This window comes from Drosophila tropicalis, unplaced genomic scaffold (genome assembly GCF_018151085.1).
Source record: "Drosophila tropicalis isolate 14030-0801.00 unplaced genomic scaffold, ASM1815108v1 contig_593, whole genome shotgun sequence".
Classification (NCBI taxonomy): Eukaryota; Metazoa; Arthropoda; class Insecta; order Diptera; family Drosophilidae; genus Drosophila; species Drosophila tropicalis.
Genome location: NW_027173070.1, coordinates 18,491,497 through 18,509,534, shown reverse-complemented (window position 1 = coordinate 18,509,534; position 18,038 = coordinate 18,491,497). Strand labels below are relative to the sequence as shown.

At 39.7% G+C, this 18,038-nt stretch overlaps 5 protein-coding genes across 9 annotated transcripts in view; 3 read left to right on the top strand and 2 right to left on the bottom strand.

Moving 5' to 3' along the window:
• Window positions 1-535: 535 nt before the first annotated feature.
• Obp58c (Odorant-binding protein 58c) lies at window positions 536-1,539 on the bottom strand. The gene is made up of 3 exons (XM_068291916.1): window positions 1,274-1,539; window positions 864-1,218; window positions 536-806 (listed from the first exon to the last, which is right to left on the bottom strand). The coding sequence occupies exons 1-3, from the start codon at window positions 1,316-1,318 to the stop codon at window positions 598-600; spliced, it is 609 nt and encodes a 202-aa protein (XP_068148017.1). The 5' UTR covers window positions 1,319-1,539; the 3' UTR covers window positions 536-597.
• A 17-nt stretch (window positions 1,540-1,556) lies between these two features.
• Obp58d (Odorant-binding protein 58d) lies at window positions 1,557-2,447 on the top strand. The gene is made up of 4 exons (XM_068288328.1): window positions 1,557-1,712; window positions 1,770-1,898; window positions 1,957-2,113; window positions 2,181-2,447. Exons 1-4 carry the CDS (start codon window positions 1,557-1,559, stop codon window positions 2,420-2,422), a joined length of 684 nt encoding a protein of 227 aa, XP_068144429.1. The 3' UTR covers window positions 2,423-2,447.
• Window positions 2,443-7,674, top strand: LOC137578245 (cilia- and flagella-associated protein 61). Its single transcript, XM_068291915.1, is given in 14 exon segments — window positions 2,443-2,822; window positions 2,889-3,209; window positions 3,273-3,575; window positions 4,047-4,276; window positions 4,332-4,701; window positions 4,758-5,238; window positions 5,309-5,592; window positions 5,645-5,881; window positions 5,951-6,537; window positions 6,599-6,762; window positions 6,814-7,065; window positions 7,127-7,153; window positions 7,155-7,337; window positions 7,399-7,674. Coding segments are annotated over 14 exon segments (3,927 nt in total). The 5' UTR covers window positions 2,443-2,553; the 3' UTR covers window positions 7,618-7,674.
• A 5-nt stretch (window positions 7,675-7,679) lies between these two features.
• Window positions 7,680-13,575, top strand: LOC137578247 (cilia- and flagella-associated protein 61). Its single transcript, XM_068291917.1, has 11 exons — window positions 7,680-7,995; window positions 8,054-8,353; window positions 8,416-8,557; window positions 8,991-9,154; window positions 9,212-9,393; window positions 9,449-9,792; window positions 9,845-10,188; window positions 10,242-10,721; window positions 11,182-11,978; window positions 12,640-12,806; window positions 12,870-13,575. The coding sequence occupies exons 1-11, from the start codon at window positions 7,727-7,729 to the stop codon at window positions 13,494-13,496; spliced, it is 3,816 nt and encodes a 1,271-aa protein (XP_068148018.1). The 5' UTR covers window positions 7,680-7,726; the 3' UTR covers window positions 13,497-13,575.
• The window catches only part of jbug (filamin-type immunoglobulin domains fbug), a 32,618-nt gene continuing 28,099 nt past the window's right edge, over window positions 13,520-18,038 (bottom strand). For 4 of the 5 annotated variants that reach the window (XM_068291910.1, XM_068291912.1, XM_068291911.1 and 1 more), the window contains 4 exons: window positions 15,897-17,991; window positions 14,333-15,828; window positions 14,091-14,270; window positions 13,520-13,991 (listed from right to left, as the gene is read on the bottom strand). In XM_068291910.1, coding sequence (XP_068148011.1) covers window positions 13,860-13,991; window positions 14,091-14,270; window positions 14,333-15,828; window positions 15,897-17,991 — 3,903 coding nt within the window. In that variant the 3' untranslated portion in view covers window positions 13,520-13,859. Of the gene's footprint in view, window positions 13,992-14,090; window positions 14,271-14,332; window positions 15,829-15,896; window positions 17,992-18,038 lie in introns of those variants that run through there. The other variant, XR_011032563.1, reaches the window with a different exon arrangement.

Below are 18,038 nucleotides of genomic sequence, written 5' to 3'. Positions count from 1 at the left end.
CTAAAGGACTTGAATTGGAATGGGAATCTAATTATCTTTTTCTTAAAAACTTAAGAGTCTATTCTCCTAAAGAGCAATCAACTGTGTGGTCCCTTTCTAAGATATAACTACCTAGTCTTCTCGTGTTGATCTAGAATAATTGTATTTATTAAGAAAGGCTCGAAGGATTGAACTCTATTCGTATTTTAATTAGCAATTAGCTGTTCCTTCTCCTCGTACTAACAGTCTTGGGTCCAACAACCTAAATCTTCTTTTAATAGTTAAAGGTTAGTAAAATAGTTAAAGTTACATTGAAAGACCTAAAACGTTTCTTAAGACTGTGACACTACTTGAAACTTTACCTTAGTTACTGTACTAAATTTGAAACTTCATATATTATCTATTAATTAACTTACTATGAATCTCGTCTTCTTTGTCACTTTAACTAAAATAAAAAACTTTCTTTCTCTTTAGAAATTTTTTTTCTAAAATTCTGTCTTTTTATTCAATCGATCTCGCCTTAACTCGAAATATCCTTTGGCTGAACATGCCCAATTTAGACCAACTATCTCTTGTTCTTGCTTTTATTTTGCAAATGACAAAAATATTTCAAACATTTCACAAAGTAGCCAAAGAATCGTTACAACTTCGGCTATAGGCCAAAGTTTCTGCACAAGTCGTAGTCGTATCCCAACGATCTTCAGGACAATTGTGGAAGAATTCACGTATTACACAAGCCAAAATCACACTGGACTTGGGGTCACAGAATTTATGAGACATGTGCTTAAATATGGGATTGGCAAAGAATTTCGAAACGCTCTCCTCACCTGCAAGTAAAAAGGACATCTTTACAAGTTAAATGGATTGTTTAATGATCAACTTACTCTTGCCATGACAATGATCAAAGGCATTGATCATTTCCTTGGCATATTCCGGATCATCTCCATTCTTGGTGGTAAAATGTTTGCGCACAGCCTCGATATCCAGCTCTGTGCTATTGTTCTTCAAAAAGTTCAATTTACCAAACACACATTTGCCAAAACAAGTGCCTTGCATAGCCTGATCGGCAGTTATATCGACCATGGCCTCAAACGTTTCGCCGGGCAGTTTGAAACCCGTTTCCTTGGCACAGGCTTCCGTGATATCATTATGACCATCGGGATGTTTGCAGCATGTGAAAATGTTATTCTCATTGAGTGGCGGTGGCTTGCTGCAGTTTATCCTAATGCCGTTGGAACACTAAGTAATAAGTTAAAGAAGTAAAGAAGTGAATATATTTAATTTGCCAACTTACCCAGCTCAGACAAGCGATTATTGTCAATATAATGAACAACTTCATTGTGGAATGTTAACTCTGTAGAGAATGGTCAAGAATTTGAAGTTTATATAGCCCACTGCGACAGGAAATGATGTCTGACAGATATTTTCCAAACGATTAAGCATTTAGGCTTTATCTAAAGGCCTAATTAGTCACATTTGTTACATTAAATTAAGCAAACTAATGCGATGATTGATGAAGCTGAACACAGTTTATAAATGCCAGAAGCAAAGAATATTTCTGCTCATAGACGTGTCAAATGTATCAACTAAAGTTTGTTCTACTTTTGGTGATCCTTCTGGCTATAGGTAAAGGAGGAGGAGCTGATGAGGATTCGTCAGAAGTGGCCACAACCACCAGCAAGGCCAGCACAACCAGTGATGGTGATCTCAATGCGGAAACATGTGGCAGGGAAGTGAGTCTTCATTCCATCTTATTCACGCAAATGTTTAAGTCCTTTGTCTTCTTTTAGCGCCAAGGCTGCTGCTCGGAAATTTATTTAGGCGATGAGGAACATTTGCTTAAATGTTTCACCATTCACTCAACAAAATTGCCGGCAGAAGGGGATCAAGATATGGCAAAAACTATGAGATTCTTATCGGTTTGTATATCCAAGGATTGCACTGATAAATCGTTATTAACCTTGGTAAACTTTGCAGTGCTTTGTAGAGTGTTTGTATAAGCAGAAGAAGTATATAGGTAAAAATGATAGCATCAATATGAAAATGGTCAAACTGGATGCCGAGAATTTGTATAAAGATTATCCCAAAGAGAAAAAATATCATATCGAAATGATGGACTTTTGTCGCAAAGATGGTAAGATCCAAAAAATTAAACACACACACACACAAATTTGAGACTTATGATTTTCGTTTATTTTTAGCTGTTACTCTTTACAATTTGCTCAAGGCAAGTCCTGGTAGTGCAGCTCTACTGAAAGGTGCCTGTCGTCCTTATCTCATGATGGTTTTTCTGTGTCAAAGTAACTACCATGAGAAACACGGTTGTCCCTACTTTCGCTGGGAGGGCAACGATAAGGAGAAGACCACTAAAGTGTGTCAAGAATCGAAAGACAAATGCTATAAAATTGATGGTCTAGTTCCACCAAAGAAGAGTATACTTTGATTGTTTAATTAGAATTAAAAAAAAAAAAAAATAAAAAAAAAAAACTTACATGATTACAAAGAGAAACTATAAAACACAAAAAAATACTACACACACTTACACACACATTCACAATCACCTCACCTCTTATCATGGACAACTATGTGGTGCGTAAGACTACTCCGGATGACATTGAACCGATCATAGCACTAATACACTCATCGAACGCCAAGTGGATTGGTAATATACGTCCCAAGTATTCAGATAGATGTCGTATATTTCAAACTTATCAAAATCATCGTCTACTTGTTTTGCTGAGAGGCACTCACACCGTGCTGGCCTATGCTGAAATTCGAAATTATCCAGCCATTCTAGCCCTGCCCAGTAAGGGTTGGATGAAATGGTTGTCCCATAGATATTGGTAAATATCTCCATCTGCCATCTGCCATCTGCGATATAATTAAATCATATTGATTACATTGTTTAGCTTAGACATACCGATTAGCTGGCTGAATACATTGTTCTTGAATTTTTGCGTCTATAGAAGTGAATATGCCGACTGTCTGACCATTTTGCTGCGGGAGGCTTTCTTTTGCGAAAGTCGTATAGTGTATTTGATATCGGTGAAGAATCCAGATGTACAGCAACATGCCTACTATGGGGAAAGCTTTGACGATTTGGCCAAATATGCGACCATCTATTATCCGCGTGAATTTAATATCAACAATAATGTGAAAACCCAATGTTTATATATAATCTATCGGTTCAGTCCACTGATGATGAACAGAATATCCTACCGCAAGGCCTTGTAAGTGAACACGATACACCAACACAATGAACGGAAACCCAATGAGATAAATTTCAATTTTAGGGCCGAGGACAATGATGATATAATTGATATACATAAATCAGAATTGCCAGAAATTCAAGAAGAATTGGGCGATTTCTATATAGCCGAAGAGATATTGCGTACTGATGAGAATGCCCATAAAACTTCTCTGGTGGTCGCCGAATTGGAGAATCAATACCAGGAAACGGAAATGGCAGGTTTCTTGTGGCTCAGCTCCGATTTGGATATCCTTTATCTTATACAGCACTACGATCTAGAGAGTTTCGGTAATCTAGTTAAGTCTGATCAAGAAAATTCACTTTACGTCGAGGAACTGATTGTGTCGTAAGCATTTTTAATCTATTAAAAATCTCCTCCCACCCAAATAAGAATCATTTATGCTAATCTAAGTCGTATCTTTAAGAATGCCTATTCAAAATATTGGGTTTTAAGTCTATTCTATTTATATAAACACAAAATTCACAGATCCAAACTTCTTTCAAATATACGCAGAGGATTTGTCGGATTCGTCCGGATCGATTAACTATAATATTTAGAAAATCCTTGAGATACATAAAGAGCTAAAACAATAATCATGTTCTTAAAGTACTTAAGGTGATAAAGAACGATCTAAATATGTGAAATATTAATCGAAAGAGCTTCGTCTAGTTTATATATCTCGATTTATCATCCATATATGTAGATCGAACTTTATCATTCTTTGCATTATCCTTTAAAAAAAAGAGAACAAAAAGAAAGTCAGAGAGAGGGAGAATTATCAAAGTTGGCTGCTTAATCTAAATTTCTTATTTCCAGATCATTACAACATAAAGCCGATGCTAGTCTATTTTCTCGCGATGCTTTAGATGACCTAAATGCCACGACTATATTAGGCGGATTGCCTAGATATGACAGTGGCATGAGTGTGGCTAGTGCGGGTAAAGTGAAACTTAGTTCAATACAGGGAACCATTGTCGAGACCATAACACCCAATAAGTTCTATATGCGTGAGGGTATTTATCTAAAACTAAAGAATATCTATGACAGTGAGTGAGAAGAAGTTTTATTGCTTGTGTCAATAATCAGTCTACTTCTTGATAGAACTACATAACTTGAATTATTATATATCGGAGGCGGTGAAATCATTGAATTTACGTTATAATGCTGGCGATCACAGTATTCCACCCGGACCCAAAGCCATTGAAAATGCTTCTAATGTATTTCTATTGAAATTTATTTCTGCACGCAAAGATTTCCCCTTGCAACGTCTAACCAGTTGTCTGGTTGCCATGTTCTGTGCCTATCCGGATCGTGACTATTGCATTATGTTGATGTCAAACACGGCAAAACTCACAAGAACCACTGCGGAGTTTTTGAAATATTTTATTCCAGTAGCTCCAAGACCCTCGAAATTGAGCAGTTTAGATAATTTATATATTACACATCGTAGTACGATATTTGGAGAAATTAGGTAAGCCTATAACCCTTTGAAAAGAGAGAGACATTTAGAAAGTTTATGTCGTTTAGTTTGTATGCATTGGAGGAGGAGGACGCCACAGTTATAAGGGATATGATAATGGGCCCAGCTGAGCCATATCAATCAGAATCTAGCTCTAAAGTGAGCAGCTGCAGTTTTTCCTATGAATCCAAGATCAATGAGTACGCCCAAGTGGAGCACGAATGGCAGATTGTCAACGAGATCATTAAGAATGTTTTATATAATAAATTGAGTGAATTCTACTTTTATACCATACGCTGTGGCGATTCAACAAAACCAGCTAAACAAAATACCATTATAGGATTTGTGATATTGAGACGATTCTATAACCAGCATGAGCTATTTTATCACTATCATTTACCCAAATATGATGATCATCTAAAGCATTCGGGGGCCGAGATCATAACCTTGAAGTTGCAACCTCTTTTCCATATGACTAGCGAGAAAATTTTTCGTCATTTGGCCAGAGAAACGAACTTTTTCGATTTCTATTATATATATTCGAGGTCGGTAAGTATATCTGGGTATATTCATAAATGATATTTTACATTTTTTTAAAAATGTGATTCCTTACCTGCAGTCCGATTACTTTACAAACGATCTTAAGTCCATGATGATGCTGATTGAGGCGAAGCCGATGAAAAAGAGTTCCATAACCATAAATATAAGTCGAAATGAGGATCATTGTAGTGGAAATGTGGATTTGCCGAAACATAATTTCTACAAAGATCATTTGATTATCTTTCGTAATAAATTGAATCCACCCAAATTTTTTGGTAATTCCGACAAATTGGTTATCATAGGCTACGGGGACGAGTGTAAGGCATTTCTACGTCAATTGGTCTTTCAATGGAATAGCAAAGAGTAAGTGGAAAAGATCTAATCACAAAGAGAGAATAATAATTTTCCTTTTCAGCCATAAGAATTCGGAAACCTATACGTGCTTGTGTCAGGTTCAGGTTACAGTAATCTACCTGCCCGGCTGTGTTGAGGCCGATCATGATTGCCAATTTCGTTGTCCATACTGTGACGATTTCTACAATTGTTTTATGAACTATCGGAATGGCTCATGCTATGTTAGAGATGTCACAACGCGCATGGATTTGCGTTATTTTGTGCATTTTGTTCCGGGAATTGTGGAAACTATTAATAGGTGAGTATGCGAAACTGTATTCTTAACTGGAAAAGTGAATGACTTCCATGTTTTCCTTATCTTTGGTAGGGAGCAAAAATTTGTAAAATTGAAAAGTAGTTGCCAAATCCATTATGATACTCTCATATTAATGAACGCTATGAAGTATTCGTTGAGAAATGAGGTTCCCAATCCTGATCCTTACACACGTAGTCCTTGCAATTTCATTCAAATCAATTGCCGTTTGGATAAATTCCTGTTATTCTACAAAGTCTGTGTTCTGCTGGAGGAGATGCCGCGACAACATATGATTCTTGTCTATGGTTCAAACATAGAGACCTATGAATGCATAGCCTTTCTGCTCGATCATGGTGTGTCGGCCTCAAGACTGATATTGGTTCGTCCTCATACTCCAACGCTCAGTGCAGAGGACGATAAGCTAAAGAATCCCTATAGGGATCGGAATGTTCAAGGTGTACTCGATGAGATTCTCGACGATAGTGGCATACATGTGTATGAGAATCTTCATTTCGTTCAATGGGTTGAATATGCCGATACGAATTTCATAATGGAAGTGATATTTGAGGAATATGTGAGTCGGAAAAGGGTTTTAATTGACTGTGATGTATTCATATCATTCGAAGAGGGTATTCACACCAATTGGAGGAACTTGCAATGTATGGGAAAACAAAAATCTTAAATTTGTATTAACCATTTTACTTTCACTTTTACTTCTAGGGATTACCAATTGTGGCATTGAGGTAAAAAACAATCGAATACAGGTGGATAAAAATTATCAAACAAACGATCCACATATCTATGCAGTGGGCCAATTTATTGAAATGTGGGACAATCCCAATTATCAATATCAATATACAAGTAAAAGAGAATTGGCTAGAAAGGTACAAAAAGATTCTCTTCATATAGCCCTTCTTATCGATTTATCATTACAGCTTATGCATATACTGGGCATATGGACAAAGCCCATTGGTTTCGAGTACAAGTTCTCACAGCCGACCTTTTATCAGGCACTTTTACCCCTTAATTATCACTTCACTAAAGTGACCATGCCACGTCGGTATATGGCCTCGACTATGCCTTCGGTATATTCCTGTTTCATGACTACCTATCACAATCACACCTTTTGTCGTGTTAGTCTATCAAGTAATTGTATAGTGGATGAGATAGTTGTGGTTACCAAAGATGTAAGATTGAAACTTTCGTGAAATTTCTTTTCCTCTTGTTCAATAAGTTTCTCCTTCTTAGACTACCCGTTTGGATTTCTTGGAGTTCTTTTTGTGGCAAACATGAGTCCCTTCTCAATAATCTAAGGGCCCGGTACAATGCCCATACAATACCATGTTTCCTAAAGTTTTTCCGAGAGCCGTGGACGGAATTGCTAATGCATGAGGATTTCGATGATTTGCAAAAACAAAATCGTGATATACTTAAGCCAATTGCTGTTTCGAGTACCTTGGTAAGACTAGCGATTAATTTGTATACAAGTGACAACTATTTATGATTCATTTTTTATATAGTCTGCCCATAAATTGAGTCGCACTGCCATACAGGATATAACCCAAAAAGAGTTTCAGGATATCAATAAACGGGTTTTGGAACAAACTCTATTGACTTTCCTAAGAGATCATCGGAATGATTTCAATCATGAATTCGCCCTGCCCGAGGATTTTTGTCAGTCTAAGAGTAATGCTAATACCAATAATTGCACAGCAAATGAAGTAAGCAGACAATCGTAGTAGTTTGTAGATTTCATATATCGACACTGATAATTGTATTGACTATAAACGACAAACAAAAACAAAAAAAACAAAAAAAACAGAAAAATAAAAAAATATTAACAATAAAATGTCCTATCAATATATTACACGTACGGCATTACATCAAAATGTTGGTCAAATCGAGGAACTTTACAGGTCCAAACAGTCTGAACACTTTGGTGAGAAACGCAGTCCACCGCTTACTCAATTGTTCTATGAGTATCAGACTCATCGTTTGGCTGTCTATGAACAAGGAGAGGATAACAAGATGGTGGCCTATTGTGAATTTTGCATCCATCCCAACATTGCGGTCCTGGCAAATCATTTCTGGCTAAACTGGCTAAGTGCACGTTTCTGGTGAAGGGTGTAAAGAATGAGGAAAATACAAAATATTAATTTTGAATTTATCTTCTAGCCTGGAAGAGCGACTCACCGTGCTCAATACGGTATTTTTCAATTTCGCCATTTATAATGAAAACCACCCGAATATTTTCAAGGAGGTTATTTATGAGGTTTTCTATCGGGAACTTAGAGTTTTCTTTATAATCATAGCGAAGCCTCCTACTTATAGGGATGGTGAATATAAACTAATTGAAAGCTATGGCAGAACCTACTATCCCAAGGATTTCAAGGCCACTGCAAATACGCACTGTCCATCTGTTATTATCATAGAGAGAGAGAAAATCATGCCAATATTATCCTTTCGCAAGGCCTTGTGAGTCTTACTGTAGTTGAGTTACGTCCTCTTTTATGCTAGCTAATCCTTCTTAAGCTTAGGCCTGAGGATAACGATGATATAGTCAATATTATAGACCTTGAGGAGCCGGAGCTGCGTAAAAACTTTGGTGACTTTTATATTGCTGAACTTTTAATGGGCACCAATGGTCGTTTAGGCACAAGTCATGTCATTGTGGCTGAGGTAAGTCGTCCTCAAAATAGGGACTAAACTGAAGTAGACTTCAATGCAAATTTAAATTTGTTGTCACAAAGGCTGAAGGTTTACCAGATCAGGCCAATATAGTTATTATCCGTGACACACTTTGAATCGAAATGTTATTTAATCTTCAAATTATATGAAGTATAGGTACATTTTTCCGCTGAAATGGCTGAGCTAAACTAAGCTGGTCTCCTTTAAGGTTTCAAAAACAGGTAACTGCAAACCTCCGAACGTAAAGGAAGAACGTCAATGTATCTTTACCATAACGTACCGAAAATCGAGTACGGAATCAATGTCGAATACACTCAATAGAGGAGCAGATAATATATACATATAAGATCAAAAAGCTGGCTTTGGCGCCTTGAATATATTTCTTAAACTTCCTATACTTATTGAAGATGATTCTCTTTCACAGAATACAGATGAAGTTACTAAGGGAGTCAGTAATACTGGAGTAATGTGGCTGACAGATAGCTTGGATCTGGAATTGTTACTCACAAACTTTAACTTCGAACGCGTGGACAATCTAGTGCGCTACACTCCCGATGCTCCACACACTGTGGTGTTGTTTCAAGTGGAGTGAGTGTCTCGGGAAAATTGTTAAGCATTTCTAGGCTAACATTGTATTCTTTGTAGAAGTGTAGAGCCGAGACGATATACAGCTCTCTATACCGATAAAGGTATTGATAAATTAAAAATCCAAGGTGGTTTTGGCATTGAGTCCAGTTCGGCGTGCTTGCTCCGTGAGGGTGAGGTGAGGAGAGATAGTTTCTTGGACCGAGCTTATGTATTCTCCAAATTTAAGCATATCTGCGAAGGTAAGTAGACAAATTACATATTTGACAATCCAGCTTTATTTTATTTGCCTACTAGAATTACGCAGTGGCAGACATTATATAGATATAATTAAGAAAAATTTAACAGTCACATTTGATACGCCAAGTCGAAGAGTTGAAGACAAAGATTATCTAAATGTAGACTTAGGCTCCTCGGTGAGGCTAGAGGCAGCAAGAGCGTCAATTAAAGGTCTTAATAAGGCCGCAAATGCCTTTCTCTTGAAGAAGTTCAATTTGCATCCAAAACAACCTGTGGAGTATGTATTCTTCTTTCTAAGTGCCACTTTTAGTGCCTATCCAGAACATGATTATTGTCTGGTCCCTGTGCCAGCCGTTATCCAGTTGACCAACAGCAGAAGACAACTACTTAAGTACTGTATGGTAAGTCGTTGGGAAATTCCTCTTCAATTTCTTCTACTCAAATATTTTACAGCGGGTCAATCATCGACCTGGTACTTCCATATCGGAGGAAATGTATGTTTGTCATCGAAGTACACTCTTTGGTAAACTTAATATCGTTAAATTGGAGGAGATTGATATGCCTGAGATAAGGAAAATTTTACGCCAGGGTAGGCGAAGGACAAGCTTAGACGATGATAATCCCTTTCATTCAGCTGATACGTTGAAAGGGGACTTAAAGCGGGATGAACTAACCAATCAAATTTTTGATGATTTACTTAACAATTTCGAAACGGAATTGATAGCATGGACCTTTTTCTGTGGAAAGTCGAGCATACCTCGTGTCGATTGCACCATAGTTGGTTTCATAGTCCTAAGGTAAGCCAGGAACTAATCAATTAATTTTATTTAATTGTTTTGCCTTCCCTCAGACCTTTTACGGACTATGAGTATGTGAAAAAACAATGCTTCTTGCCACCCGATGAATATCATTTGTATCATCATCGCGGTGAGATTATCATGCTGAGATTGCATCCATTCTTTCAGATGTGGTCAGATGAACTTTTTCGCGCTGTGGGCATCAAATCGGGCTTCCGACAACTCTATTATCTAAATCATTTTATGGGTATATCGTTCCCAAATGATCTATTGGGTAGTATGATGCCCATCGAACCTTTGCGCCAAAAGAGAAATTGGTATATGAGCTCTGATCCATCTTGGGGTTATCGTCGTCCCTCAGCAACGATTAATTTTCCCAAAATCAATTTGTGTCGAGATCGTTTGTATATCTATTGCCATAATATGCTGTCTTCCAAATTTTTGGGATCACAAAAAAGTCTTGTCTTAATAGGCTTTTCGGATGTATGTCGAGCCTTTTTAAGGCTCTTGTTATTTGGCTGGAACACAAAAGAGTGAGTTTGGCAATTCAATTATAAGTTTGAATAGCAAATTTTGTTAGTAAAATGAGTAGAACTTTGATTCTTTGATAGTTTCGAGTTAACTTAACAAATGTGTCCTTATAAGCTCAACTTGTAGGCAAAGAAAGCACTTAAATAACTATCTCCATTGACAAATTTACTTCATTAATTGTTGGGCTCTTCATTTATTTGCCAACACTTGCCATTTTCATTACTAAAGCGATCCCGAATGTGATATGTGATACAGATTTAGGTTCTAAAATGCATTAACTTTTCGTTTCAAATCCTACAAACGTGACATAATAAATTAACTTTCCATTCGAGTGTTTGTTAGTATGAAACGAAATTTCCTCTAAGATAGAGAGAGACTTCGGAACTTTTGACTCCTTTTTGAGTTATAGATTAGGCTGTCAGTCTAGTTTTTATTGATTCATTCATTCCCTCCAATTTTCAGTTTTTCCAACGTTAAGGAAAACAATTGCCTGCCAAGCGTGGACATTACGGTAATTGTGCAATATGGCATTGTGGAGGCTGCCTACGATTGTCAGTTCGTTTGCCGATATTGTGTGAGTAATCGTAATTGCTATATAAACAGATTCAATTGTGGCCCCTATGTACGGGATACAACTCATCGCATGGATCTGCGTCGGTATGTACACTTTGTGAGCGGCACTTTGAAATATATCGATAGGGAGCAAAAAGTGATTGGTTTGGATAACAACTGTAAAATCAAATATAGTACTTTGCTCTTGATGGTCGATTCGAAATATGGTTTCAAGGATATTGATTCTACCACAATGCCTTATAACTATGCCCATATAAATATGAGATTGGATAAGGTTATACTTTATCATAAGCTGCAGGAAATGTCCGGTGATAAATTTCCAAGTAAACAAGTTTTAGTCTATGGCAACAATTTGGCTGTCTTTGAGTGCATTAATTTTCTACTCAAACATGGCTGTCGACCGAACAACATTATTTATGTACAACCGCACAGAATTGCAAGGCCGGAGGTCCTAAATAATCCCACTGAGGACTTCCGCTTGGAATCGATATTGGAAGAAATGATTAAGGATTTGAATATCCCATTCTATATCTCGTGTAACTTTGTCGAGTTCACTTTCTACAAAAATGAATATTTCATTGAGAAAGCTAAATTTGAACGTATTCCCAGTAGAGAGACGTTTGAGATATTTTGCGATCTTTTTATCAATTTTAATGATAACTATTTGCGACCACACGTTGAAAAGAGTAAGTGTTATTCATTAATATTATTTCAGAATCTTAAGACAATCCTCGGTGCTTATTCGAATTTAGCAAATAGTTTAATGTTTAAAAATCGAAAGTTGATAGTTTTGTTCCTTTGTGGGATCCCTTTCTAGGGTATATTCCTTTAGGAATAGTCAAAACAAATTCAAAAAAATTTAAACGTTTCTCTTAAACTTGTTCTCGGCTTCTCAATTAACATCTATCCAAGTATTGTTAACTTGCATTTAGGCTTAAACCTAAAATCTATTCGAACTAGGGTTTGGATTAGGATTATGGATTAAAAAGGGATTTCAAAACTGCAAAGAAAACCATTAGAAAAAGGGTTCAGGTCTAAATATTTGGCTGAAGTGCCAAGTACACATTCTACATTCTTAATTCTTTAAAAATATATATATATTTTAACCTTGTGTTTATGTGAAAAAGCCCAATCGATATTATACGCTAAACGTGTTGATGCGTATACGCATAGTGTGTCTCCTATTCACTTTAGCTTTAAGCTAAAGCTTTAGTTGAAAATTTGGAATATGGCCATCACCAGAACTGTAAAAGATAAATGATAAAGGTCGATTTCAATTAGAATTTTGCAATTTTCGTATTTTGCATCCAGATTTAAATATTTGTATATCTATATTTTATTTGCCAGTACTTCGTACCAGTGGAATTGAAGTTACTGAAGATAGGTATATAAGTGTAGATGAGAATTATTGCACTAATGATCCGAACATCTATGCTGCTGGCAGATATGTAACCATCAAAACGGAGCCCAACTATCAATATATACATACTGCTGATGAAGAGTTGGCTAAAAAGGTGAGATATCTTGGAAAGTATTTAGCCATTTCACGACTGACTTTGCCCTCTCGTTTCGTTTAGTTGATAAGTATACTTAAACTGAAAGGCGAAGAAACCGATGAAACATTTGAAAGACGTTTCTCAAAGCCATGCTACTTCACGGCACTTTTACCATGTGGCTATAAGATAGTTAAGGTTACCGTGCCCAAACGTTATGTGATAGGTCAATTGTCCAATGAGTACAATGAAACCCTCACCACTTACGAGGATGGAGACTTCTTTCGTGTCCAATTATCGTCCACGGGAATGATTAACGAAATCACATGTGTCACGAAAAATATCTTTAAGAAATACTATTTTATTCAGTATTTTTGCGGCAAGCATGAGGCATTGCTCAATAATCTACGGAATCGCTGGAAACTTGGTCTAATTACAAATTTTCTAACATATTTCGAGCAGCCGTGGACCGAGATATTTATGCATCATTGTTTTGGGGATCTGCAGTTGGAAAATCGTAAGGCTCTAATGCCATTGCTAAAGAAAATCCCACCTGCTCAGGCTGTGAATAATGCGAGACTGAGGGAACATCATCAGCCCGCTTATCAGCCTTTATTGGAGGCGAATGTTGTTAACTTTCTTCGCCGTTATCGAGCCGATTTTATTAATCAATTTGCTTTGCCCGAAGATTCTGGTTGGCCATTTATCTAAATTTACATATATACTCTTTAAGATTTGTTGTTTTTGTGTAACATATATATAACTTTATAATAGAATTGATCAATATTATTATGTTTAACCTAGAACATTTCGTTTTTTGTTTGTCATTTTGTTTGCCATTTCGTTGTTAGTCAGTTAAATTAGTATAACAATCTTGTATTGGGTTAGCTAAAGCTTAAGTCTAACGATTTTCGTCAAATATGTACTAAAGCATTGTTTTGTTTTTGTCTCTTTCATTTAGAGGGGATTGCATACAGAGGGATTGCGACGTTGATGATGACGCAGATTCAGATTCATTAGCTCAGCCGGAGGGCTACGAGGGAAGACAATTAGGTGATGATTAATCATCTGGCCTCATATGCCCTGTAAATATCTTCGTAGTTCCTCCTCAGTGTCGAAAATCATAACAGGGAATGGTGAGCCGGGCACAAATTCTCCAGCCCATTTCACTTCCACGCGATAATCACCTGGTTCGGTAGGATCGTACTGAAATGGATATATAAAAAAGGATAAGTTCATTAATAGAAGTTACCAAAGAAAAGAAACATTCCCTTCAAATAATAAATGTTTTTAGTGTCCACTCACTTTGCACAAAATAGTTCGGTCCTTTTGGCTCTCCCGCTGCATTTCTACACGGAAGGCTCCTTTAGGTCCTCGTACTCGCACGGTCAACTGACCAGCACCTGCTCCACGTGTGTCGCAAATAAAACGCGATTGAAAAGTGGCCAGCACACCATGCTCTATGCCAGGACCATAGACGCGCACCTGAAACAAAAAGATTAACTCATGAGAACGACAATCGATTGGGAAAATAATGTTGATCTTACCTTGCTGGCATCTGGAGCTCCGGCAACTTTCAAGGCAAACGGTGATCCGGGCACGTTCTGACCTCCATACTTGATAGTCAGCAAATGACGACCAGGCTCTTGAGGTTTGATATTGAGCGTGAAGGTGGCGTCACCATGGTCATAGAGTTCACAATAGGCCACTTTGCGTACACCAGCACAGTGAGCTGTAAGTTCCCCAGGTCCAGCACGTCTTGTGTCTATCCAGGACTTGATATCCTTGCCTACAATGCCATGACGTAGTCCCTCACCGGAGGCTATTACCTTAGAGGCATCCATGGAAGAGCCAACTGCCACTGTGAGCGGACAACCTTTGACAAGGCGCCCATTCCATTTAACTGAAAGGGTCAAAGTGCCCGTTGTGGTCTTTTGTGGTGTGTAGGAGGCTAACCAGATGTTCTCGCTGGGTCGTGGCTGTGCCAAGCTAACGGGCAGCGAGGTGTTGTCCTGACTGGTAAGAAGTATGACCTCTGGCCTGCCAGCTGGAGCATTAGATGCATCAATGGTAAAGTGGGCTGCCTCGCCAGCTTGGGCAGCGGCCAGACCACGACCCATCAGCTGTACTTTATCTGCTGCCAATTGACCAGTGACAAAGGCACTTCTGGGACATTGAGTGATGGTCAGACCACTCCAAGTTAAGTCCAAATCGTGCTCGCCAGCGGCCAAATTCTCTCCGGTGATGTTTAGGCACATCTTGTCGTCGGGCATCTTATCCACTGGGATCTCAATGCCATCAATGCTGCACACCAATTTGCCAGGTCCTGCATTCTCCACATCGAACACAATGCGAGCGGGTAGAATCAAACGACCATCATGATCCACCAAAGTACCCCAGCCACCAACTGGAGTGACCTTATTCGACTCCACGCAACTGATGTGCCAGGGCGAGCCGGGCAAACTTCCTCGATTCGGGCAACTGGCACGGATTTCGTATTTACCCACTGAGAGAATCGTATACGAAATGCGCCACTCATTGTTACCCAGAGCCTTGATCTTTGGCTCGATGCGTTCACCGAATTCATCTACTCGTTCGATTTGAACATTTGGCGCAATGGGACAGTAAACCACAAAGGAAGCTTCTTTATTGCGATGGCACACTTCCAAACCATGACCAGCTGCTCGTGCATCGTTTCTTACGCCACTCGACGAGGCGGTGAAGTTCAGGGGAGAGCTGGCTATTGTCTCGCCACCATACATTAGGGTCAACTTGTAGTTACCCGGTTGGGAGGGCACAAATTCCACATTGTAGATACCCTCGGATTGTTCACTGATAAGTACCGGAATACTCTGATTGCTGGGCGAGATGGCAAAGGCCTCGAGTTCGGCGGTGCCAGCGTTATCCGTGCGCACTGTAAAGCTGTTGGGACTGTGCAGGGCCAACGGTTCCTTGCTGACACCTTGGGTGGACACTTTACTGCTGTCGAACGACTCGCATGTAAAGGGACTGCCAGGCAATGGTTTCGACTGATGAAGGACCTCTGTAAAAAGAAAAAAAAAAACATTTTAGATGATATTGTCTCTCTCGAATTTAACGTTATCTACTTACCAATTACACACTGTCCCGGCTTGTTAATGGTGAACTCTGCTTGCAGGTGTCCATTCTTGGTCTGATAGCAGCGCACTGGCAGAGCCTGTCCACCTGGACCAGATACCACTACATCAAACTCTCTGGCTGGACGTTTCACGGTATCGATGGCGAAAGATGTGGTCTTACCCACTCGGGCCTGATAAAGACCTAAGCCACTGACACTAATTTCCTTGCCCGCGCTGGCTGGTAGTACATTTATCTCGAGTGGTTTCAGCGATATGGGAACATCATTAAAAAGAATGCTGATCTTGTGTGGAGCCACTCGTGTGGGCTGATAGACAATCTCATAGACTCCTGTCTTACTCGGTCCGCGAATAGTGTGAGCTACCTCGGTGGCACCGCATCTCACCAGAGCCGACAGATCTCCCTGACCAGCTTCATTGAGAGAGACACCTATACTAGCTGGACGATGGCAAAAGGCTTCGCTGACTTCGCCGATCTTCACCAGACTTGGATCAAAGACGCATAGTGTACGAGAGCCAATGTGCTGACGTGTTTCGCGATCAATAAAGCGCAGTGTGTAATTTCCCGTTTGGTGTGTACGGAATTCAGCAGTCTGACGATTGATGGTATAGGGAACACTCTTTTGGTCCGGTGACAGAATCTCGACAATCTGATCGTCTGCGGGAAAATCAATGGCAGCCAGACTACCTATCTGAATGTGCTGAGTATGCTGTTGTATGTCCACACGGAAGGGACTACCATCTACGGCCACCTCATTGAAAGTGATGTTTACGTAGTGCGGTTCAGTGCTTTGTGGGATAAATGTGACATCATATAGACCTCTCGCACAGGCCACAACCTCAGCCTTGACAGTACTGCTGTCAGTGGATACGACCAACTCCAAAGTGCCTTCGCCTGCTCCTGCTGCATCCACACTAAAGGTAACTGGCACTCCCAAAGTGGCTGGGCCATATTGTTGATCCAAACCACTAATGCTCACCCTAGAGACATCGAAGACATTGCAACTGAAGGGTGAGCCATTAATATGCTGATCATTGGCAGTCACACTAATCAAATGCCGACCCACTGTGGTGGGGCGGAACGAAGCAGAGTAGCTTCCACCATCATGCTGACTCAACTGGCAATGCTCGTTGTCACCCGAGGGGGAAGTGACAAATATTTGAGGTTCGACACCATCGAAACCCTCCAGCTCGAAGGTATTATCCATTTTGACAGCCGCCTGCTTGAGGCATTCGCCCATGGCCTGGGCACGCGGCAAGCCCATCGAGGATGACGATGAGGCTGCGGCTATGTGACAGCTGAACGGGGATCCTGGCACTGGATGACCATTGAAACGCACCGATAATGAATGGGAAGCTGCCTCGGTGGGCTTAAAGTTCACCTTGAATCTGGCATTGCCCTCAGATTGGACAAAATTGGGCACATTCTTTCCATTGACAGCAACAATGATCTCTAGATTACCAGCTCCCGCCTGTGAGGCGTTGATGCCAAAGCTCACACTTTTATTGACAACTCCGGGACGGATGTCCGTGACGATCACCTTTTCGGCGGAGTAAGCCTTCAGCAGAAAGGGACTTCCCTCGACATGGCCACCACCTGGTAGACGCACTTCAACCGAATGATCGCCTACTTCAATGGGCTCAAATTTAACATTGTAGCCAAGGGTGGTCGATCCCAAGGGATCAATCTTGACAGGTACACTGCGTCTAGCCGGGCCCAGAACTTCCACGGTCGGTTTGGTATCCGATTCCACCACAAATTCAAATAGACGTCCCACGCTGACTTTGTCCATTGTTTCCGGCGATTGAATACGAGCAGCAGCTGCCACGCGGCAAGTAAAGGGAGAACCAGGCACATCTTGGCTATTGAATCGTAGCTCAACCGTATGACTCTCTGCCTCGCGGGGAGTAAAACTAATTGCATATGTGTGCTGACCCTGGGCTTGAGCCGAAGTCGGTACACGTCCACCATTGACAGTGACTTCAAGATTACCAGGACCCGCTTGACTTGTTTCCACCAGAAATGTGACAGCTTTACCCACGGTACCACTGCTCACATTTTTCACCTTTATAGCGCTGACATCGTAGACCTAAAAAATGGAGGAATAGTTATAGGAATAAGACGTACAACGGATGC